Genomic DNA, 23168 nt, shown 5'->3' with positions numbered 1-23168 from the left:
ACTCACATGAAAATAGCCACAGCACACTTTAGGGAAAAGTCATTTTCAGTGCAGTAATTCTCTTATGATTGGTGTTCAAATAACCCTTACATGTTGCCTCTCTAAATTCATCACACCACAAAGACTTTAAGGGTGGATGTGGGCTCATATGACATGAGCACACACTGTGTACACAAATACCTTTCAGGTCTCAAGTGCTGAGAGTGAGTCTAATGTAATCGGTCAGATTTATGACCATTGCAGCGGCTCCTGTTTATCTTGGATCTTCATGGTCTGCTGTTCAGTTCACAATGCCTGAAGTTGTCCCTTCCCTTATCCTAGTGTAGGTGCAGTGATCTCTTTTTAGTGTGTGTGTGTGCATGTTGAAGGGTTTCTGCCTCTGCCTGTATGTTTGCACAAAAGATAGAGATGTGCATGAAATTTGATAACAAAATATTTTATTTTCTTTACACTTTTTATTGTTTAGTTGGTTCATTCATCATTTAAAGTTTCCCTTTCACTAAAGGAGCACAGTCTTACTATGAAGAACTGTCTGAGTTTTGCTTTTTCTATCCAGTCTGGAAGGGAATTATTGTGGATAACTGCAACTTCTTGTCATTAATATGATAAAACTGCTCTTATGTAACAATATTAATAGTTAACACAAAACATTGGTTGCAAAACATAAACATTGTTTTGCAGCTGAAGATACTGCAGTTAGAGCAATCTGTCCTTTTTCCCTTACTTGATGGGGATTTCTCTTTTACCTGTATTGGTTATGCACTTTTTCAAGAAAATTAATATATATATCGATGTTACTATTATCCATGATATTACATATATTGGATGGATACAGTATTGATTGTTTGACCCTGAGAAAGACTGATGTAAGGTTGTTTTTAATCATGTAGCCATGACAATAAAGGATTTTAGAGTTTCTTACTGTAATGAATTGAATTTTCGGGGGGAAGTCATTCCCTTGCTTGTGGACAGAATACTGATTATTGGCTGCTTTGGTTAAAGATGATAAAATGTGTCATTATTAAAAGCTACCTAAGTGTCACAGTCTGTATACTGTTATTATCTGACACTAAGGCTGGATTAATCTATAGCTGCAGTTTTATTTTGCAACTGTTAAATTTGCAGCAAAGTGCTATTGTGCACACAGTTTGCTTTTTCCAAAAAGTGGTTTAAGTTTTCAAACCAGTCTGAAAAAGTATCAGCAAAGTCAATAAGACATTGGTTCTTTGCTATTTATTCATGCAGTAGCTTTCTTTCAATTTTTTCAGGGGGCATTTTAGCTGTTATTGTTAGCAGAGAGAAGCAAACATGGGAAAAGACTTGCAACAAAGGTGCCTTGCCAAAATCAAAGAGAGGATGCTGCAATTATAGGGTATGCATGCTAATCATTAGGCTGCATGGATACTCCAATTGCTTATTAGAGGCGTATACTAGATGCAATCTTCATGAAAAGCAACATGTTATACAAATGTAGCAAGAGTGTAATACAAAACAAAAGAAGCCATCATAACCTTTTACAGCCCTACTGTATAAGATTAGTATCAAATCATACATAAATCAAAGAAATTGTCATGGTGCCATACAACATAACAGCACACACGTTGTCCCACTGGGCTCCCGGGGGAAGTCATGACAAGTCCTCTCATGTGCTGTTTATAGAGTCGTAAAAACAATGGTTTTTCGTTTGTCTGTCCCTAAGCCCTTGTCAAAAACACAAGTTGATTTGGGCATAAATCCCCACTGACAGCCTCCGGGGAGCTGCTGTCGTTGTTGACAATAAAGCAGCAGTTAAAGTGTATATGACCATGCCATAAAGGCTGTAAGTGGATTGTGGTATTACACATTGATTGCATTGATCATTTCTGAGCAATTATTGTAGCATAATTCAAATTGATATTAAGGGACAATTAGTGCGTTGCAGTTTTTAAACAGCCACTAACGTCCCAATTAATGCAAAATGGAACCTAAACTGGAAAAACATGGCTTTTAACATAAATAACAATAAATCATTTCATTCAAGGGAAGTGATATGAGTCCTCTCTGCTGTAATCACCCCATTTCCCACAGCTAACAGTGGCTCTCCTGAACATTTTGTTAATTCTGCTCCAGCAATCAACATCTCTGTGTCCACTCCACAGGCCATAAAAGTCAATGGCAAGAAACAACAATATGTACAAGACAAACTCATTAGCTTGGTCCAGTGTTTGCAGGTACACACTGAGAAAGGAACAGCACCAGATAAGGGAAAGGGCAGACAGTTAAAGTTTTCACAGTCCAATAAATCCCAGCTAATGCACTCCTGAAGAGCAGTTTGAGCTCCTACAGAGGGGAGAAGTGTTTGAGTTGCCATCAAGGCCAAGATAATGGGACCAGTAGGGTGCTGCCAAATTTTCAAAACTTTTTCAGTTATACTAACTTTTACTGCTGGTGCTAATGATGTCTGTGACTATGTTAGGCAAGAAATGCACATTTTACATAACCTTTTTAGCTGAGAGCGACAACATATTCTCAAACAAATCACAGTATTGGGAAATCTACTTACTGTCGTAGACTTCTGCACCTGTACTCCTTCAATGTAGCTCTAAAAGCTTTTCTCCTGAACCTCTGTCTTCACTTTAGATAGTAAAACAGCTTACATTTCCATTTGCATGACACATGCTGCCTAGTCCAAATAGGAAAAGAAGATTACACACACACACACGCACGCACACACACACACACACACACACAAAAGACCATTCTAGTGTAAGAGCAATCTCCCAGGAGAATGTCTGACTCCTTCCTGCCATCACAGACAGAAAGGGGGAAATGATTATGCAATTTTATTTAGCCTTATCTGGAGAATGGGGGAGCCACTAATATGAACAGAGTGCTTTTCAGCCGGCCAGGTCTGTTTGCACAGCTCAGAGACAAAATAGGGGGGTTGATGGCTGCCCACTACCACAGTGCGATAATTCATGACCATATAAATGGCTCTAAAAGGGGCCACTGAGTGTCAGTCAAAAGCACTGTAGAATGAGTAGTGGGCAAACAATGACATATTTCCGTTGAGCCCCCATGGGCTTTACAGCGCTTCCTGGCACAAACGTACACAGAACCAGCTTCTTCCTAACAGCACAGTCACGTCCTAAACAATGGATGCACAAGTCAGGGCTTCTCATTTTCTTTCCAAAACAGTAATGTCTCATGTGATTCTCTTAGCCCCAGAGGACTGACACCACTCTGCCAGCAGCAGCATCACTTAGGCAATTTGTCTTTTCTGGAAAGCAGAGCTGACCAGTTCCAGCAATATCCTCACCAACTGATGTGTTTATGAGCAAGCTTGCAACGGCGGCTTCAGGTAACCCTGATGGATGGTAAGACGGGTGTCAGAGGGCTCAGGAATGGTTGATGATTTGATTCAGGGCATGATCTCAAATTCACTACAAGTTAGGGGAGTCAGCGTGCTATTTATGAACTCTAATGGCAGCATATAGTCGGAATTGTACTTGCTCGCTTTCCATATTCTGGGCATCGGATTGCGCAGAGGGGTTGATGACTAGTTGTGCTGTAAACTTGCAGCATCACAGTCATATAACAAGATGACATCATGCAAGATGCTAGTCATGTGTCACAAACAGCTGATATTGCAGGGAATTTCAGGTCTCGAGGTGGGGGGGTTGACTCAGGATCTCTTCCCAATGGACATCAATTACAGAAAACATGAAACTAGCTTTTTTCTCTAATTTCTGGGAAACTCTAAATGAAGAATAGGCCATGTGTTCCGACCCACGGCGTACATACAAATGCCCACCAGAATCAATTCTTGAAGTAATTACAGCAAATGAGCTACATGTAACTGAACTGGTTGGTCATCAATCCCCAATGAAACCGTCTCTTATCGTTTTCCAGGACTGATGAGTTACCATCCATCTTTAAGATTTTACAATAGATTGCTTTTGTTGATGAGGGGAAACTTGAGGAAAATAGCTTGTATGATTCTTATCAGAATTGCTGGTGACGGTTTGTTTTCTTATTAATGGCCAACAGCAAACACACCCTCTAGTTTGATATCAATCACTCTGATTGTCTGGTTTAGAGGTGTGTGAGTGGTCGTACATCAGGAGCGCCTTTAAAAAAAAAAAAAAAAAAAAAAAAAAAAGAAGCAAGGGATGATGATATCGGAGTAGCCTGGAGTGTCAGTGAGGGAAAATAGCTGGTGTTCAAGTGACGTGCCATCAAAAACTGAAGAGATGCTGACCTTGGTGAGTCAAAAAATGTAGAACAGAGAAAATACCTAAAAAAAAATAACACAAATGAGAACGGAAAAAAAAAATCTGTATTTTGATCATTTTCAAGTGGTTCAAGTGGAGTCATGGTACAATATTTACTGATGATTGATAAGCTCAACAGTTGCTCATTTGATTTGAATGTTACCCATATTGTGCTATTTTTCTGATTACTACCAAAGAACACATTGTGATTTCCCCTGAAACACACGTTTCTTGAGTACTTGGACCATGTAACACAGTTTTATCTGTTTTTTCTATCCGTAATGTGAACCAGCATCAGATAAACAAGTAGTAAGCTGCCTCAAACCTCTTCATCATCAAAGCCTTCTCCATCCTCCATAGTCCCATCTAACCTGCTGGCCATCTGTATTCCACTTTAATAGTGAGATGAATGATGTTAATCAGCACATGGGAGCCCTGCGCATCCCTCAGCTCCAGCTTGACCTGCTGTAATAAAGCAGTCTGCCTGCCTGAGTAATTACTCTCATCTGTCTCAGTCGTTTAAATGAAGACCCGGCTGGAAAACAGCTCCACACGGCCCCTTTTTGGCGGCCCACAATACAAGTTGAACCAAAGTTGAATTCCCCCTCACTGCTGCAACTATGTAAACTACAAGTACTAATTCTTTATGAAAAGGTTACTTTATAAGATGATGATGCTTGAAGGCAAAGTAATGTACAATAGTCCTGGGTGTGAAGCAGTGTTTCTACAAAGATTTTTTTTATTGTTTTCAAGACACCATTAGATGCTGTCTACACAAAATATCTGCCATTGATGTTTCCCTTCAAAGCTTCATCATTTAAGAGCATTATTTTAAACAAATTTACTAAAACCAAGCCACCTCTCAAACATAAAAGAAGGCTTAATCAGGAAATATAACTTTGAAACAAAACACATAAGTACAAAAATACAGTATATTTGAAAACAATTACAAACTTGACACTCTGAAAAAGCCCATACCTAATATACAGTATTACTATGGATGGCTGGTTAATATAAAGCCACAGTAATGCTCTTTTATGAACTACTCTCAAGGGTTCATTCAAGTTGCAGTCATTAAATCTCTGATTCAAAACAAAAAAGAACCCAAATCTTTTAGATTTAATGGAGACATATTTCAAATATGTCCCTTTTTAACTGCTACCAGCTTCTTTCTCTAGCAATGTCTCTACCATCTTGGGTAGGAAAGCTTCCAGGAAATGAAAGAAGTCATGAAAAACTCCTTCCTTGTCACTGAATGGCTCCAACTTCAGCACTGCCTTTGTGCTTTCTGTCTCACCCATCATCTGTGGCTGAACCTTGAATTTCAGTGGGTCTTTAAGTGCCAGCTCTTTTTCAACAATGTGAGCTGTGACCTGGGACTCCAGCTCCATACAGCTGCCCTCTGGCCTTGAGTCGGTGTCTTTGATCAGCTCCCTTCTCACCTTTCTCCTGCCAGCCCACACTATGTGTTTTTGCACCCAGATCCAGTGAGGGAACTCGGGCTTGCCCCTTTTTGCCAGTCTCGGTTTTTTTCCTTGAGGTGACACAGAGTCATCACTGCCGGCAGACAGCCGCCTCTTGGCACCAACCACAGCTGTACCCAGAGGGCTGGTTTCATCGGGGTATTCAACACTGTCACAGCTGTCATTTATTGATGTGTTGAGGGAGGCTGAAGTACTTTCCATTTCCTCAGCTGCATCGACAACTGAATCCTCGCCAAAGACGGCTTCTGTGGAGGGAGCGAGGTGACACCTGAGTACACTTTGGAATACTTCCTCCACCGCAGAGCAAACCTTCTGAAACCACAGCAGACGGAAACCGTCTCCCGCCATGTGCAGCTGATTGCGCAGCTCTTCTGGGAGCGATGCCGATTTGAAAGGAATGCTGATGGTCAGCTGCTCCGTTTTGGTGCGTGGGACTTCCCCGTGGGGGGTGAATAAGCGCACCAGCCCCCATGACTTCCCCTTGGTGGATTTGCGCTGGTACTGGAGGCTGCGGCAATACTTCTCAGCCTCCACGCACTCCTTCTGAAAGCTGCGATGAGAGCGTTCGTTCAGGTTTCCAGCTACGTTGTGGGAAAGTTCAAAGGGGTCCAAGAGATTTAGGGGGCCCAGTCTTGGACCAGTTTGATGAGGCTTGGTGCGTTGTTCCTCTTGCATGGCCTCCTCTCCTTTATTCGTTGAGAGGAAGTCTGTGATTGGGAGTGCACGCCCCTCCCTTAGAGATATAACGCTACTTGCAAAATCAAACTTTGCATAGAAGGAGAAGAAGCCAGCGAGCAGGGTGCCTAGATAGAGACAATGTACATATGTACAGTAAGAGAGACATTTAGGGTTTGTGGTAGTGATGTGGGCTTCACATTTGAGACATTAAATTAGGTCATATTTAGAATTTATGAAGAAGCTAGGTTACATAAAAACATGTCACTGAATTTTTTTTTTCCTCCCAATAGAATTACTCATACTTACAGAGGTCCTGGGTATTTTTGCTGGGCGGCACAGCAATAGGCTGACTGGGGAAGGTGCAGTTCCAGCCCTCAATCACACACTCTTCCTCCTCACCTGCAAGGAGATTAAATAATAATTAAACAAAGGTCAACAAATAGTTTGTTTGATTCAAAATGGCAGCAAAACAGAAATTAACCTGCTAAAGCTTTTTCATTATATGGAACAATCTAAATTACCAAGGAAATATGAATAAATCCAGTAACATCCCTTGTGTTAAAGAGACACAAAGAGTGAAATAATTGTATTTCTGATCCCACATTTGCATTTCAGAGTGTCAAAGGTTCCCATAAATAAGTATACAAGTCCTCTGAACACTATTTCTTTAGTGCATCTATCCTTTCGATTACACATCATCTGCAAAATATATTTGTTGCATTACCTATTCAGCTAAGCTGGACTGGTAATGTGGAGCAACATGTTGGAGGACACATTGTTGTAAGAGCGATGTAGCACTTACAGGCCATGTCTTTAAGCTGGTTCACTGTGGGAAGAACAGGAGGCTCACAGTTCTGCAGGTAGAAGATGATGAGCAGTGACAGAGCGTAGTTGTTGAGCAGAGGTCCGGCACCACTGGGATTACCTACACGTTACAATCAAAATAATGACAGATTGTGTGTTTGACAGGATTAAACCATAATTGCTGCAATGCCATGCAAGTATCTATACAGGAGGTAGCCAACAGATAAAGGCATTAATGAAGCATTTAATAAACTGTGACACAGATTCATAGTTACAAGCTCAGAAAGAGGTGCACAGGTGTGAATGTAAGAAACTATAATTTTGGAGTCTTTGTGTGGTTCTTGGTTTTAGGAACCTGGCAACACTGATCTATGCTGTCACTTCACAATCTTAAGTTTGGATCACAACAACACCCTTACATGTCACTGATCCCATCATGCTCCGCTGATCACGCTGCATAAGTGCCTTTTTGAGAGCTGCACTGGTAGTGTGGAGGCTACTGCTCATGAAAGGGAATAAAGGAGTTATGGCCCAGGAGTGAAGGTAATTAGTGTGCTCTTCAATGAAGAACACTGAAGAACACTCCTATTACATCAGGAGCCATTGCTTGTACTATTACAACCCATAAAGAGATGAACTTGTGCTGTTTTGATTTATTTTTTTCAACTACGGCTTCCATAACAAGGCGCTACAAGGCACTGCATATCAATATGTCCAGGCAGATCCCAAAATGATCAGAGGGAGAAGTGAAGTTCTACTGACATCTAGTGACCAAAAAATGAAATGATCTAAATGCACAGGTAACCAGAAACACACAAATCTTACCCTTAAAAATGACAAAAAGTGAATTGATGTTATGTTCTCTAAGGGGAAAGACATTTATCTTACCAGCCAGCTGTTTCTGTTTGGCCCAATAGCGGAGGGTGTACACCAGAGGCCTCAGTCTGTCCTCCATCCCTGAACACACCTGCAGGAAGCGGGTGTTCCTTACTGCAAGTCTAGTGAGGGATACAGATAGAAACCATTCAGTGATTCACATCTCTAAACTTTCAATTCTACACAGTATCGGACAATACAGTATATTATATAATATCCTAAGAAATGGGCCACTGACCTGTTGTTAATGGTGATGTCGCCCTGCAGGTTGAGCTCCCGGTGATGGAACTTCACTACAGGCAAACGAGCACTGCTGACCACGTGGACTTTGTGCACACTGGGGACGCAGCGCCTCAGGATTGCTGCCACAAGCTCCAGAACTTCAGCTGGAGAGGCCGAGGACAGGTCAATGTCAGACAGGATGGAGTCCTCAGAGCACCCATCGTCTGACATGCCCTCCCCCGCCTGAAGGAAAAAAAAAAAAAAAAAGAGGACGATTCAAGTGTGACTAATCCATACACAGCCAGTTCCCTCTGAATTTACATTATTTAATATTTTGGCTCTGAATTTTGTGGATTCAAAACCTTATTTTGAGCAACAAGTATGAGGTGGAAACTGTATTGTACATATATATATACACACAATTACTGTATATGTGAAAATGTCAGACCTGTTCTGCGGTGGACTTGGCACGGGCCTGGAAGACCTTGGTGTTTTCCAAGTCTAGAAACAGGTCTAAGTCACAGGAGTGGATGCCAAAAGTGTTGACAGATGAACCAAACGGTAGGATCTGGCTGTCTGCAACCATTCAAACATGGTGTAAACAGTGAGAGAGCCAAACTATAATAATGTTTTGCACACTTATCATTATGAAAGATTTCAGAAACTGTGCGTCTGCAGCGCTCACCTGGAAAAAACTCTATGAAAACCTCTTGCAGTAGTTGAACCAACAAACCTCGAGCATTCTTTTCATTTTCTCCGAGCTCACATCGCTCTACAATGTACTGCATCTGTGCATTCACCTGGAGGAGAACAGAGGATGGACTGTGTTTGAATATGTGGTCAGAATGTACACTTATACTCCAGAAATAATAATTACTTAAATATTAAGCAAGTTTATTTTATATTTACTAACATCACTTTATAGTTAGTACATTTTAAGATATACTGCAATATGGGATTTCATTGATATTTAAGAATCTGAAAAGGCTTCACTAGCAGCCCCTACAGGTTGTGAAGCTCCTTACACCCAACTGAATTTTCCATCTTTATCCTGTAAACCCAAATCATTACTTGTAGGGCTTAAGTTGCCATAAATTGGATAATACTATGCTTACAGATGGCAGCTGACACAGCTGGGGTTTGAGACGGTCGAGAACTTGTTGGAGGTTCTGCGAGTCGTTCTTCTTCTTGGGAATCAACTTGAACTCCTTCTTTTCTCTGGGTTTGACACGCAGCTTCAGGCCTTTCATCTGATGCTCTAAACAGGACAAGGTTGCTTGTATGCTGTCTGTCTCATTGAACTGCACGATGGCATAAACACCCTGTAGGTGCAGAGTGACATGTCACAGTCAGAGGACACGTTCATGAGACACACTCCAATAAGCAGTGAAGAAACTGACTGTCAGTGCTCTTGGTATGGTGACAAACTGTAAAGACAAACACAGCAAGGCTATGTACATCACTTAATGAGCTGTATCTCATGGTGTGCAGCGAACTGACCTTGTCTTTATCCATGATAACATCTGTAACTGGCCCAAACTGCTGGAAGTACTCAGTTAGGTCAGTCTGAGAGATGTCAGGCTTGATGCCGCTGACAAACACACTGTGCTCTTCCTGGCTCTTCCTAGTGCTTCGCACAGTGGACAACGTCTGGTGTTTCCGCCCTTTCACATGCTGATCCAAGCTTGGCTCTACAGATTTAAATATAAGAATTAATGACTTAGGAAAAAATATTGGAAAATTCATAGCTTGAAAGAAGACAGGCAGATAATAAATGTTAAGTTAAACAAAGTGTATTCTTCATATATATGGGTTGAAATATAGCTGTTTTTAAGAGTGAATTGTCAATAATACAACATTTAACAATGCTGTGTATATCTTTTCAACGTTCAATGTGTTGTTCACAGTTTTATTGGCGACTAGTCTATGCAAAGCATGATAGATTTATCCAATACATTCAAAGCTGTGGATATTTCAGTGTAGAATTAGCCAAATGTACCAACCACGCATGACACTGACGTTCAGCTGCAGAATTTTAGTACAAACATGGAAGCCACAACATCAAAGTCGTATCAGTTTTAGAAGTAACGTTGAATTCCAACAACTAACGCTACATAATTTAAAGTTAGCTGGATTTTTGCGCCTGATACTTGCTTTGGACAAGTTACAAGGTCATAGGACAGTGGTGTAACTGGAAATCAACTGGAAGTTTCACTAACTCGCATGTGGCTAAGTTAGCTAACGTTACTTACTGTTTGGTAAGTTGACCTTGCACAGGGTGCAGTGAAAACCTCTCGGCGTCGATTTTATGTCACTGTCTGACTCCATAACGCCAAAAACGAAATTATATGGATAAAACAGGAAATAAGTCAACCAGTGAAGTCGTCGGTCAAGTTTGAGACCGACTGTCCCTGTAACGCGTTGCTCAAATCTCCCTCCAGCGTCTGCTCTGCGTTTGTTTCCAGTCCGCCTCGAAAATCTGTCCGGGTTGTTTTCCTGTTTTATCTTTAAGTTCCGGTAAACCTTGGTTTTAATTATTTATGCTGCAAATTGTGTAATGACGGGATTCAGACATCCTGGCAAACATTTGTCAATTCTGTGCTGCCTGTCAACTACACCATGGCCAAGTTTAATCTGTTTACATTGGTGACATTTTGTCTGCTCACCTTTCGGCTCATTGATTATAGACACTTTTTATTATTCAATTTGCGGCTATTCGATTCTCATATTTCTGAATTCTGGTGTTCTACAAAGATCTAAAAAGATATTTTGTAATATCCAAGCAATGAGATCTTTCCAGTGGTAAATACTTTACTGTAATAACCTGTAACACTGGATGATTAAGAATAAATGTTAAGTGTTTATGTTTGATTACTTCTAATAAGATGTATTGTTCCACATTATATGTGAAGGGCATTGACAGCAGTATTCCCTTGGTTGGTTAAAATTAGGTAAAGACTTTCCCTTTAACCTCACACTCCATTTACCAGTTTACACATGCCTGCCTTACTACTTTGCTCAGCCCCCCTAGAAAGATGATGCCTTTTATGTGCAAGGAACAAAACAATTTTATTTTTCCTTTTGCATATAAAATCACAGCTGCACCAACAACAAATGACATAACATTTAATGTTATGTCATTTGACTTCTGAGTATCTCATCCTCCAGCACTTTCTGCAACTGACAAATGCATGAAAATGATGGATCCCAGTCACATAAAAACTGTATATAGGCCATTTGGCTAATTATTACCCCAGACATTTTAGCACCACATGTGGATACACACCCTTAATAGATAGCATCGAAAAAAATTCAGAGACATTTTTCCATTGTACAAAACAAATTTAATAACCACTTTTTTCAGCATAAAATATCAGCAATATCTGTAATGAAAAACATACAACTTCTCAAAAAAATAAATGGTTAAGACAAAATTCCCTGCTGTATTGAAAAGAAAAAAAGCAGTGCTTAATTTTCAGTCTATAAAACTACTTGCTAAAACCCATTACAGTCTAAAAACAACACATACAAAAAGGCTTTTTAAGGGAAAAATCCATTATGATTAAGAATATATACAAATGCTCATTTCTTTGCTGATCTTCCTCTTCTGGTTTTTGGCTGTGTCTCGGCTTCAGCAGCCTGCACGGTATCACCTTTCTTAGGCTTTACTGTGCTTGTGGACTCAGTGGTTACATCAGCGACCTTTGCCCCTCGTCTGGCTCTCTTGGCGGGCTGAGATTCAACAACTTTATCTGAGAGATCCTTCTCTTCAGTTTTGTCGGCATCCTGTGATATCTTGTTGCTTTCAGCATCATCTTGGCCGCCAAGTTTGGACTTCCTGCCGCGAACTGCCTTTACAGGCGTTATATCATAGACTTTCAAATCTCCTTGCCACTTGACGGATTTTTTGGACGTTTTTGTGTCTTCCACAACAGCATTGCTTGAATCTTCAGTGAGCTGTGTGGGTTTTGCTGCTGCCCGTCTTCCCTTTTTGGCCGGTTCTACTGAAATCGGAGCAGACTCTTCTGTTTTGGTCTCCTCAGTGGTAGGGGCTGCACCGCGACGTGCTCGCTTGGCTGGAACGGCTTGTGAAATCTCATTTTTCGCAGAAGTTTTCGCCCCTGTTGCCCTACTAGTTTTAACGACAGCAGCATTTGACTCAACATTTTGCTGCTTCTCCTCGGTCTCCAGCTCATGGTCAGGTTTTTCCTCTGGTACTTCAGCAGTGATGTTAACCTCTTCAGCAACTTGTTTTACCCTCCTACCCCGCTTGGGTTTGTCTGTGGTGCTGACAACAGGTACCTCTTGGGTCTCAGTGGATTCAACAGGGGTTACGCTCTCAGCGTTTTGTTTTGCTTTTTGCCCTCCTCGCCCGGGTTTTGCAGCCACGGTCGCTTGTTCATTCATCTTCACTGGTTCAGTAGCAAGTGGAACTTCAGCCTCCACTGGGACAAGAGTTTCAACCGTTTGGACTTCTTCATGTGCTTCTACGTGGTCTTGCTCAGCCTTTCTGGTTCTCCTCGATTTTTTAATTGGCTCCTGGGACTTAGTCTCTACTGAGGTAGTCTTGCCATCATCCTCTACCTTTTCTTCTTCATGTTTGGCATTTCTTCCCCTCTTAGCCCTGACAGGAGGTTGGGACGGCTGCTTGGTTTCCACAGCAACAACTGTGTCTTCAACCACCTCATTTTGTTCAACAGTATCAGGGTTTCTCTTTCTCCCTCTTCTTGATTTTCCAACAGTGGGAACAGGCTGTTCGGGCTGTTCACTCACTTCTGGCTCTGATTGAGGTGGTTCGACAGGTGTGGGTTTAGCTCTTCTCCCCCTGCTGGGCTTCGACACAGCTTCCTTTTCAGGGGGTGGAGACTTGTTTTCTTCTTGACTGGCATTTGTTGCTGTTTGGTCAGGTGTAGCTTCCGGTGAAACCTCAGTCACTGGTTTTGTTTCCACAGCTTCCTCTGGCACCATTTCAGGTTGATCATCTGTAGTACCTTCTTGAGACTTAGCATTTCTGCCCCTGGTAGTTTTTCTAACAGCGGGTTGTGCAGTAGCTGTAGTTCTCTTCCCTCTTCTTCCTCTGACTGGAGCAGGGTCAACAGCATCTTCACAATGTTCTGCTGCCTCTTGGTTATCTTCAGCTGCTTTAGATTCCACCAGTTTGGCCTTTCTGCCTCGAACAGGTTTCTTCTGGACGGTTTCTGTGACTGTGCAAGTTGCCATCTCCACTTCAGGCAAACTTTCAGTTGTAGGTGCCTGTGTGACAGTTTCCATGGCATCTGATGATTTACTTTCATCACTTTCAATGGGCGCCACCTCCAGCTGGTCACTACTGACTTCCTTTGCATCCACTTCTAAAATAAAAGGAGAAAACAAATGAGAAATGTGGCTCAGCATTCAACTAGCAAATAACTGACTTAGTTAAGTTATACTTCTTAATTCTCTCAGGAAACATATTCCCTCACATTTACACAAGTTGCATGGGGTCAGAAATAGTATTAACACTCTGGAGGATCTACAGTAACACAAACGTGAAAGATCACATACCTTTTGCCTTGTCAGCTTGGAGAACATCTTGAGTAGAGGGCACATCTTGCTGCTCTGGCACCGATTGAGATTGTTCAGATTCTTGTTTCGTTTTTCTTCCTCGCTTGGGCTTCACAACAGCTTTTTCCAGTGGTGCTTCACTGTCATCTGCAGCGTGGTTGACATCAACTGGGGGAGTCTGTTCACTCTCAGGTTCTGGCACCATTTCGGTTTCAGTGGCAACCTCTTGGACCATTTCAGCTTGATCATCAGAAGCTTTTTTGGCATTTCTTCCTCTTTTAGGCTTAAGAGCGACTTTGGAAGGCAGAGAGGCACTTTCTTCCTGTATGAGCTCAGCATCCTTGCTTTCAGTGGACTTTGCGTTTCTGTTTCTTGTAGTTTGTCTAACAGCGGTTGGTGCAGTTGACTCGGTTTTCTTCCCTCTTCTTCCTCTGACTGGAGCAAGGACAACAGGATCTTCAGAATGTTTTGTGGCCTCCTGTTTATTCTCAGCTGCTTTAGATTCAATTGTTGTTGCCCTTCTGCCTCGAGTAGGTTTCTTCTGATCATCAGGATCAGTGGCGATTGTGTCCAGTTCCGTAACTTCGGATGTAGCTGTCTCAGTTTTAAGTTGTTCTTCTGGTAACTTCTCTACAGCTGCCGGTGGGATAGTTTCCTTGGCATCTGATGATTCATTTGCGTTATGTACACTGGGCACCTCCAACTGGGTGCACACAACTTCATTCACATCTCCTTAAAAAAGATGGACAACAAAGATAAGTCAGCTTTTCTTTTTTTTTTGGCTGTTGAAAATACTTACATCAGGTTTCAGACATGTTTTGCAAATATATTTTTGCAACATAGATCACTGACAATTCCACAGACAAAGATCATATAAATATGGACTGAAGCCACTGCAAACCTTCATTAACTTATGGAGTGAGTTCAGTAGTCAGTATGTGTTTTGTGTTCAGGTGTTATGCGCTGTGGTTCAGACACATTGATACATCAATGCAAAATCTTACAGTTTTGTAAACAAATCTCTTAAATTACATGTTCTGTACAACAATATTCTCATTTCAAGTATTTTTTTTTTTAACATAAAATTAATTAAACATTAGAAATCTTACCCTTGGCCATGTCAACTTGAGGGACATCAAGGATCACATCTGATGGCCCATCAACCTGTTAAAAATAGACAAAAACAATGAATGAGAATGAGCACTCCCTTTGAAATAAAAGAAACCCTTGCAGACACATGATTAGCAGGGATGTCTCTTAAAACGGTGAAGTTTTGTGTTATTTTACTATGTCAGTCTGTGGCTACACAGACAATATTAGGGCAATTATAAGATAATTCTTGTGGTTTTGGTCTCTTAAAAATGTGTTAACAAGTCTAAATGTGTTATTTCAATGAAATGATAAAAGTTGAGCAAATACAGCTTGCTTAACTGTGCCCAACACTCATGATAAGCTCTATTACGCAATATTTGTGTTATTAATATTGAATCAAATGACTTCCTGTTATGCAAGTTGCTAATATTTTCAATCCACTAATCATTTTGCAGTCTTTAGTTCATTGGTTTGGTTTGCCCCATCATGTGGTAGACTAGATCACACTACCTGTCTATTGTAAGCTTCTCTTTTCTCTCAAGTGGTCAATCAATGTAATTAATTAAAAACTGAATCCACATTGCAGCCATCGACTGCATGATTACAATGATTATCCTTACAATAAGATATTGAAAAGGTTGATGCTTCTTCATTACCTCAGTTGTTTCCATTGGTTCTGTGAGAGCAGTCAGTGGCTCCTCCATGAGCTCTTGAAGTCCTTCAAAGTCTTCCACAGGAGCGTTACCCTTCAGTCTGGGTGACTTCATGAGTCTCTTGATACCAAAGCTGTTCTCAACAGGTTCACCTTTTTCTTTGGGAGTTTTCATGAGCCTCTCAATGCCAAGCATATCTTCAACTGGAGCACTTTTCTCCCTGGGCGTTTTCATCACCTTCTTGATACCAGAGAGGCAAACCAATGGGGAGCTCTTGAGGTTTGGAGTTTTCATGTCTTCCATTTCAGATAGGTTTTCGGATTCTTCCACGTATGCTGCTGTCTCCAGTTCCTTAACAACATCAAAAGTCACATCAGCAACTTCTGCAGCTGTGGGAGTTTTCAGAAGTTCTCCTTGTATGTCTTCAAGAGGTTCAGCCTCCTGTTCTGGGGTCTTCATGATCCTCTTCACTCCAGTGAGACACTCCTGTTGTTCAGGCTTCTGTTTAGGTGTTTTCAGAAGTTTCCCTCTAATGTCCTCCACAGGTTCAGCTTTCTGTCTTGGGGTCTTCATGATCCTCTTCACTCCAGTGAGACACTCCTGTTGTTCAGGTTTCTGTTTAGGTGTTTTCAGAACTTTCCCTCTGATGTCTTCTACAGGTTCAGCTTTCTGTCTTGGGGTCTTCATGATCCTCTTAACTCCTGTGAGACACTCTGGTAGTTCTGGCTTCTGTTTGGGAGTTGTTACAGAGATGGTCTTCAAATCTGTGCACTGCTGTTCACCTGAATCATCAGTGTGAATATCCAGGGCAGAAGTGTCACTGACAAAGCTAGATTCTTGATTTCCATTAAGGAGGCGTTGGACAGCCTCACTGTTGTATCTTCTTCCTTTGACTGTAGATGCAACACTCAGTGGAGACACCATCATTTCATCTGTAAATAGTCACTTCAGTTCATTATACTATATAATATCATTAGTTTATACTGATTTAATGGCCAAAAGAATTAATTTCACAAACTCCTTAATATTAGTTTTTATGTTGACTACAAATTTCATGCATTAGTTCTCTAACAGTAACACCATACACTCACCTAGCTCCTCTGGTGTGTTCAACACTGATGGTTCTACTACAGATGTAGTCAGACTTCCCACTGGGGTCTTGGTGGCACTGTTCTCATTTATTACAGATCTCCTCTTCCTTTCATTTGCAGGTGTTTTAAACATTTCAGAAATTCCTGAAACCACAACACACAACATTAGCAGGTACATTACTGAACAAAGTCCAAAATACAATACTAAAGAGATATGTTTCTTGTTGTTGGAATGGAAAAAAGTAATTACCAGACAAGTCCTCATCCATTTTCATGTTCTTTTTAAAGAGTGCAGTATTGGTGACCACTCTTGGTGCATTACCAGTTGGATGTACAACCTTTTGTTTGTGAGCTCTGCCCACCAGAATGGTAACAGGTGAATCTGCATGACCGGTGCTGACATGGCTGATCAGTTTTCTTGCAGGGGTCTGAGAGATTAAGAAAAACAAACATGGCAGTTTTTAAGGATGTTTGCACCACAAGATATAAGTAGTAGTACCCCGCAGTTGTTACAGTATCTTACTTTACCTGTGGTTTGGATACAATCTTCTTTTTAGTCTTTTTGTTGACCATTTGCTTAGCTGGAGCAGCCACTTGGACCTTGGTTTGCCCAAACTTGACAATATCTGCCCAGGAATTTAAGGCTGGAAGGAGAAAAATAAAAATAAAACACAAAATTAACTCAACTGAATGGTAAACTTGATTATCAAATGGTTTTTGTCATCTATAACACTTTTATTATTATGCCTAATTCTACTTCATACTGGCCAGATTTGAAATGGACCAAGTATACTTTTAGTGAAAAAAAACTAGATGTTTGACTTAAGCTTCTTTGCCTGCCTGTACAAGAGATAACAAATTTCAGGGTCCAACATACCTTTCATAGATGCCCGTGAAATGCCACTTCTTCTGTGCATTACTTTTACAGCGCTCTTTGCCATGCTTGGAGTCTTCCGTGAGGTGCTCTTCATGCTCTTTCTCCTCAGGGGTATTTTAGGGGTTACAGTGACTGAAGGCACTGGGTCCATAACAGCATCTTCTGCAACTGGTGATGGGGTGTTGATGCGTGACACAGAGAATCGCCCTTGCACAGTGGGGGTGTTGGCTTGTGAGTTCAAAGGGGTTTTTGCTGGTGTTACAACAGTGGCAGTATTTTCCTGAGGGGTAAGGCTTGACCTTCTCTTACCAGTGGGAGTTTCTTTACAAGCCACCTGACCTGGGGTTGAAGACCTGCGCGGGGTTTTGGGCTGTTCATTTGCTGTAGGAGTCTCCAATTTGGTTTTGGAGGGAGACCTTCCCCTAGCAGGGGATGCACTCTTGGAATTTGGTGATTTCTTTCCAGGTGACTGAGCCTTGGGAGAGGAGGTCTTTGATTTGGGGGAATTCTTTGCTGGTGTTGGAGCCTTTGGAGAAGGGGTCCTGGGTTTTGGCGATTTCTTTGCAGGTGACTGAGCCTTGGGAGAGGAGGCATTTGATTTTGGTGACTTCTTTGCAGGTGATGCAGCCTTGGGAGAAGGGGACCTAGATTTTGGTGATTTCTTTCCAGGTGTTGGAGTCTTAGGAGAAGCATTCTTCTTCTTCTTCGGTGATGGAGTCATGTTTGCAGAACTATCTGCATACTCTTGCTCAAACTCCTATGAAAATCAAGATCCATTTTAAATAATATTATATGATAGACAACAATTATAATGTTAGGTCTAACTACTTTAGTCATCATCATTCACTTGAGTCTTACCTTGAGCAAGCCAATGACTGATGCTCGTCTAAGGAGAGATTGTTTGGGTTTGGGGAGACACAAGCTTCTCCGTGGAGTGGCCCCCTTGCGTAATGGAGAGTCAGGAGGCAGTTTTTTGTCAAATAACTCAGGACTCAGGTAACCTCCAAAGGAAACTCGTTTCTTCTTCATTTGTGGTTTGGGCAAGTCAGTTGCCAGTTCTCCACTTTTGCGTTTTTTGGACGGCTCTTCCACTAAGAAGTGAATCAAAAACAAAATTGTACATGAGTCACAATCTATCAAAAATATCTTAAACAAATACGCTTGAATTATTACTGTAAATCAGTCAACACTCTTAAATAAAAAACAAACAGTACTGTCCAGTGTTCATTACCTTTTTCAGGCTTTGCCTTCTCTTGTTCCTTAGCTGGTGTGGCCTCCTTGCTCCTCCTTCTCATAGGGGACTTGGTTGTTTGGGCAGAAATTTGTTCAATAACTTCACTGATAGTAGACCTCTGGGGAGTTGCACTGCGTCTCTTCTGTGGTGAAACTGCTTCAGACTTGGCATGTTCCACTTCTTCAACTACAGGTCTAGCCATCTCAGCAGCAGGAACCTGAGAGGACCTCCTCTGCTTCTTAACAGACTTTGGGGTCCCATTACTTATACTTTGAGCCTCCCCATTAGTTTCATCAGCTCCAAGAGAGACATTAGCTTTATCCTTCTTGGGGGTGTCTTCTGTGGAAATGGCAGGTTTTTCACCATTTTTCTCGACTGTCCCACATTTTGGAGTGCAAATCTTCGAGGCAGGCGTCTGAAACTTACTGCTGGAGGATTTCCGAGGGGTCTTGACATCAAGAGATTTTTTGATCATTTGATACAGATCACTGAAGGGGGAAGTGGTCTTGCTTTGCAGCAGGCCATCATCCTCCTTGGACTCCACCTCCACAGTTTTCTCGATGGCTCGCTGGATGTTTTCATGGTTGGTTCCATCTTTCAGATGAGGGTCTTAAAGTGTGCACAAAAATGAGAAGTTTAGAAAGAAGGCAAATACAATTATCCATCACTTTTTAATATGCACCAAATCTTATTTCAACTGATGTGATCTGGTTGGAGAGTGTTAGTAGGTCTGCACCAAAAATTATTTTACTTGTCAATTGTTTTAGACCAGGCTACATACAAATGTAACTACTTGTTAGTAAGAACTTGTATATGGCAAAGGTCTGTTTGATAGTGTGCTTTGGTGAAATGGTTCCTCAAATCCATTTTCTTACCTCTAAAAATGTAGATGGAAATTATTGCTTTAAATTTCAAACACATTTGATCAAATGGATGATGCACTGAAGTACCATACAGTACGTAATACTTTTCACTGTTGACTATGTTATTTGTGCAGCACTATCTTCAGTTTTACTGACATGGATCTCCGTTATATATTTTCAATGTTTCTAAGTGATTCAACCAATCAACAGCTGTCATATTCAAATAAGAAGCACTCAAACTGCAATTTCAGAATAACCTCAATCAAACAATCTCACCTATGGACACTTCAGAGATCCTCTTTTCTCCTTTTTCAATAGCGACTGTGTCCCCTACATGCTGATCTTGCAGAACCTAGACATAAGATACTTTCATTAACACAACAATCCGATTCATCAGGAGTGTAGACAAATGTAGGGTTTTGGGCTGACTGCAATGCTGCTGTCATCAAAGACAAATAGTGAGTAAATTACTTTGAGGGTTTCAGTTTTGCCTCCAATGGAAGACCTCTTCTTTGGTGTGGGTGGTGGAGGATACTCGAACCTGAAATGACAACAAGCAACAAAAAGTAAGATTTCATTTATTTCTGTCAAAAAAAGAAACCAAACAAAAAAACCATCATCTGGGACCATGCATTTTCCATTATAACTTGGTATTAAGAGTTCTTTAAAAAGGTGCGGTGTGTTGAATTTAGTGGCATCGAGAGGAAAAGACTTGACAGAAATGGAATATAATATTCAATTATATTTAATATTATTATATTCAATTTTAATTAGATTATAATCACCCGAAAATAAGAATTGTTGTGTTTTCGTCATTTTAGAATGAGCCTCTGAGGCTCTGTGGTCCTCTTCCACAGAGCCTGCCATATTTCTACAGTAGTCCAGAACCGACAAACCAAACACCGGCTCTACAGAGGACCTTTTGTGTTTTTCATAGCCACCATAGGTTATCCTACACGCTTGTTAGGGGAGGGGAGGCATTCAAATCCTACACACTGCATCTTTACATACATTGTCTGTACTTGGATCAAATGTCCCTCTTCATATGCACTTGGCAGCATATGAGAGTATGTGGAGAGCTGAAACCGTCAAAAACAAACGTGGTACATATGAGGCCATTACAGGTAACTGTAAAACTTATTTTTACTTTATATTAAGGTTGGAAACAAACAGCATTTTCAGCTGTTGAGCATAATATTTCAGTGGAACTTCGTTTACAGATGTGGAAATGATGTGGGCTCTGGTGGAAGCATATTATGATAGTCTTTCAGTGAAGTGAGTGGATGATCAAAGTAAGAGGAAGTAATATCCAACAATCCATGCACTTGAGGGTCATATGGGCAAATACAGATAATACCACCCCCTTAATTTTGTGATTTTTTTGGAAAAGACAAAGGTCAATCAATACTAACAAGAAGACTAAAAAAGTCCCTTTATAACCACAGAACACCCAGTCCAAAATCTTTGCAAGACGCACCTGAAAGAACGGTCAATAATGGTTATCACATCTCCATGCTTCAAACGCTCTGACTGCTGTAAAGCCTCTCCATTGACACAGGTTGGATTCACTGAGCTCAGATTTGTCAATATAACCTAGGAGAGACAAAACAAAAATCATATCAAACAGTCTTTCAAATAAGCTCAGAGCAGAATACCAGTGTAAGCTAGGCTTATATTTCCATCCAGGTCAGGATTTCCCAGTCAATTTTAAGCAATTTAGCAGTGAGATCTACAAAATTAACATTGTGATGATCAAAATATGAAGACATTATTGTGACTATTCAATAGTAGTTCCTGATTATCCCTGCTATCCTGTAAAGTTGAAACACTGACAAGTTAATGTGTGCATGTTCAGTATGTGTTGCATTACCTCTTTATTTTCATTGAAGTCAATTCTGCAATGCTCCTTGGAGACTTGAGGAAGCTGAATACGAATATCACAGGTAGGCTTCCTGTAACATCACAAAGAAACAAATGTGTTAACAAAAGGAACAATTTAGCAACACCCTAAGTTCGATGTTACTAGGTTAATGTGTAAGTGCTTCTTGTTCATGATTAGTAAATAGAATGTTCCATTGTCCAAAAGTACAGTGAACTAGTGAACTGGAGGCTTGATATACAATATGGAGTCAGTTGAACTTCATGCAGTAACAGCTGCAGACATGCATTTAAAAATTCTGACGTCAGCAACACACGGCCCGCCTCCAAACCAAGTGGTTTATATAGGGCCTGTCAACCTCAACATGAGGCCACACATTGATACAAGTGTTTAAGTTGACATAAAATTTGCTAGAGGTGTGTCACATTTAATAAATCAAAGCTGGTGCAATCAAGATTACATTGTCCTGTCATCAAGAGAGAAGGGATTTAATCTGAAAATATGACACGGCAAAGAAACGTTTAAGTTATATCCACCACATGTATTTTCATTTTTGATCTCACCTTCCAAATAGGCATGATGCAGTAAGAGGAAATTCAGTCCCATCCACTCCACTCCTCTTAACCACGACAATTTTTCCATGTAATGGCATTCTCGTAACGTTACCTAGAAAGTTAGCAAACAAAAGTGTCAAAAGCTAAACAAGTTAACGTGAATTGTTATACTTAAGATTGCATTTAAACGTTAAAAGAAGCCTCTCAGAGACATGCAACACACTCGAAGGAGAGATGTGTGCGACAAAACTACTTTGCTTAACTGTGTTTAATTAGTAATTGGTGATATAACACTAACACTTTTCAACATTATTTAAGTTAATTGAATTCGACATCATCGTCGCTACGAACATCATCCAGCCGTTGTTGCAGCCAGTTAAAATATTTAAAATACGGCGTCATCCCACGTGCAGTTTCGCCTCGATAGTTAACGCTTGTCTTGTCGGAGATAACGTTGTATTTAAAGTAAAATTAGCGATTACTCCACAAAACATGATACAATGAAACATGTCAAGCTTATGTCGCGAGGATTGGCTAAAAAACATTATTTTAAGCGTTGTAGGCTTACCTGGAACTCCGTTCAAAGACACGTCGACTTCTGGCAATCCATATACTTCAACCGGATGTAGCAAAGATTAATTTTACTAAAACGTTAATATCATATCAAACTACAAGTAATGTAGAAGGACTACATACGTCTAACGGCTAACGTAAGCTACCTTAATGAACAGCCTTCCCTTATCGTCTCGCTTCTCTTCCAGAGTAAGGCTGCAGTATCACTCCGCGGAATTGCACAAATATAGTAATTAAAGTATATATATAAAACATAAACTCACGTTTTGGTAGCACGGTATATGTAGACTGTTATATTACTACATTTCAAAAGTTGTATTTGATTGTCTGAATCAAAATTAATTTCTATTTATATTAAAGGGACTATTTTGTTTATGAATTTGGCGGAACAATCCCACCTCAGTAATGGGATAGTGATTTGAAAATGTTTGAAATTCCGCGCGAAGGATTGTGATTGGTTGAAACGTCACAACTCGGTAAGAGGGCGGGGC

The 23168-nt window shown here is 40.8% G+C and overlaps 2 protein-coding genes across 2 annotated transcripts; both read right to left on the bottom strand.

The window, feature by feature from the left end:
- Positions 1–4962: 4962 nt before the first annotated feature.
- tut1 (terminal uridylyl transferase 1, U6 snRNA-specific) lies at positions 4963–10805 on the bottom strand. The gene is made up of 10 exons (XM_067575523.1): positions 10570–10805; positions 9818–10008; positions 9433–9639; positions 9003–9117; positions 8766–8893; positions 8334–8560; positions 8108–8217; positions 7218–7340; positions 6722–6814; positions 4963–6540 (listed from the first exon to the last, which is right to left on the bottom strand). The coding sequence occupies exons 1-10, from the start codon at positions 10643–10645 to the stop codon at positions 5405–5407; spliced, it is 2406 nt and encodes an 801-aa protein (XP_067431624.1). The 5' UTR covers positions 10646–10805; the 3' UTR covers positions 4963–5404.
- A 622-nt stretch (positions 10806–11427) lies between these two features.
- Positions 11428–22863, bottom strand: mki67 (marker of proliferation Ki-67). Its single transcript, XM_067575522.1, has 16 exons — positions 22673–22863; positions 22114–22216; positions 21542–21623; positions 21149–21264; positions 20143–20212; positions 19948–20023; positions 18806–19417; positions 18433–18665; positions 17575–18331; positions 17226–17341; positions 16948–17125; positions 16698–16841; positions 15610–16538; positions 14971–15025; positions 13862–14593; positions 11428–13668 (listed from the first exon to the last, which is right to left on the bottom strand). The coding sequence occupies exons 2-16, from the start codon at positions 22200–22202 to the stop codon at positions 11900–11902; spliced, it is 5958 nt and encodes a 1985-aa protein (XP_067431623.1). The 5' UTR covers positions 22203–22216; positions 22673–22863; the 3' UTR covers positions 11428–11899.
- Between the last annotated feature and the right edge of the window lie 305 nt (positions 22864–23168).

This window comes from Thunnus thynnus, chromosome 20, assembly GCF_963924715.1.
Source record: "Thunnus thynnus chromosome 20, fThuThy2.1, whole genome shotgun sequence".
Taxonomy (NCBI): domain Eukaryota; kingdom Metazoa; phylum Chordata; class Actinopteri; order Scombriformes; family Scombridae; genus Thunnus; species Thunnus thynnus.
This window is presented reverse-complemented; position numbering and strand designations above follow the sequence as displayed.

Excerpts from the sequence above, each read along its gene's own strand:
- mki67 (XM_067575522.1), bottom strand. The coding sequence starts at position 22,202 with ATGCCATTACATGGAAAAATTGTCGTGGTTAAGAGGAGTGGAGTGGAT. Across the intron at positions 17,126-17,225 it reads AGATTGTATCCAAACCACAG|ACCCCTGCAAGAAAACTGAT; the intron begins GTAAAGTAAGAT and ends TTAATCTCTCAG. Across the intron at positions 16,539-16,697 it reads GAACACACCAGAGGAGCTAG|ATGAAATGATGGTGTCTCCA; the intron begins GTGAGTGTATGG and ends GACTATTTACAG.
- tut1 (XM_067575523.1), bottom strand. The coding sequence starts at position 10,645 with ATGGAGTCAGACAGTGACATAAAATCGACGCCGAGAGGTTTTCACTGC. Across the intron at positions 7,341-8,107 it reads CAAACAGAAACAGCTGGCTG|GTAATCCCAGTGGTGCCGGA; the intron begins GTAAGATAAATG and ends TGTAACGTGTAG. Across the intron at positions 6,815-7,217 it reads CCAGCTTAAAGACATGGCCT|GTGAGGAGGAAGAGTGTGTG; the intron begins GTAAGTGCTACA and ends ATCTCCTTGCAG.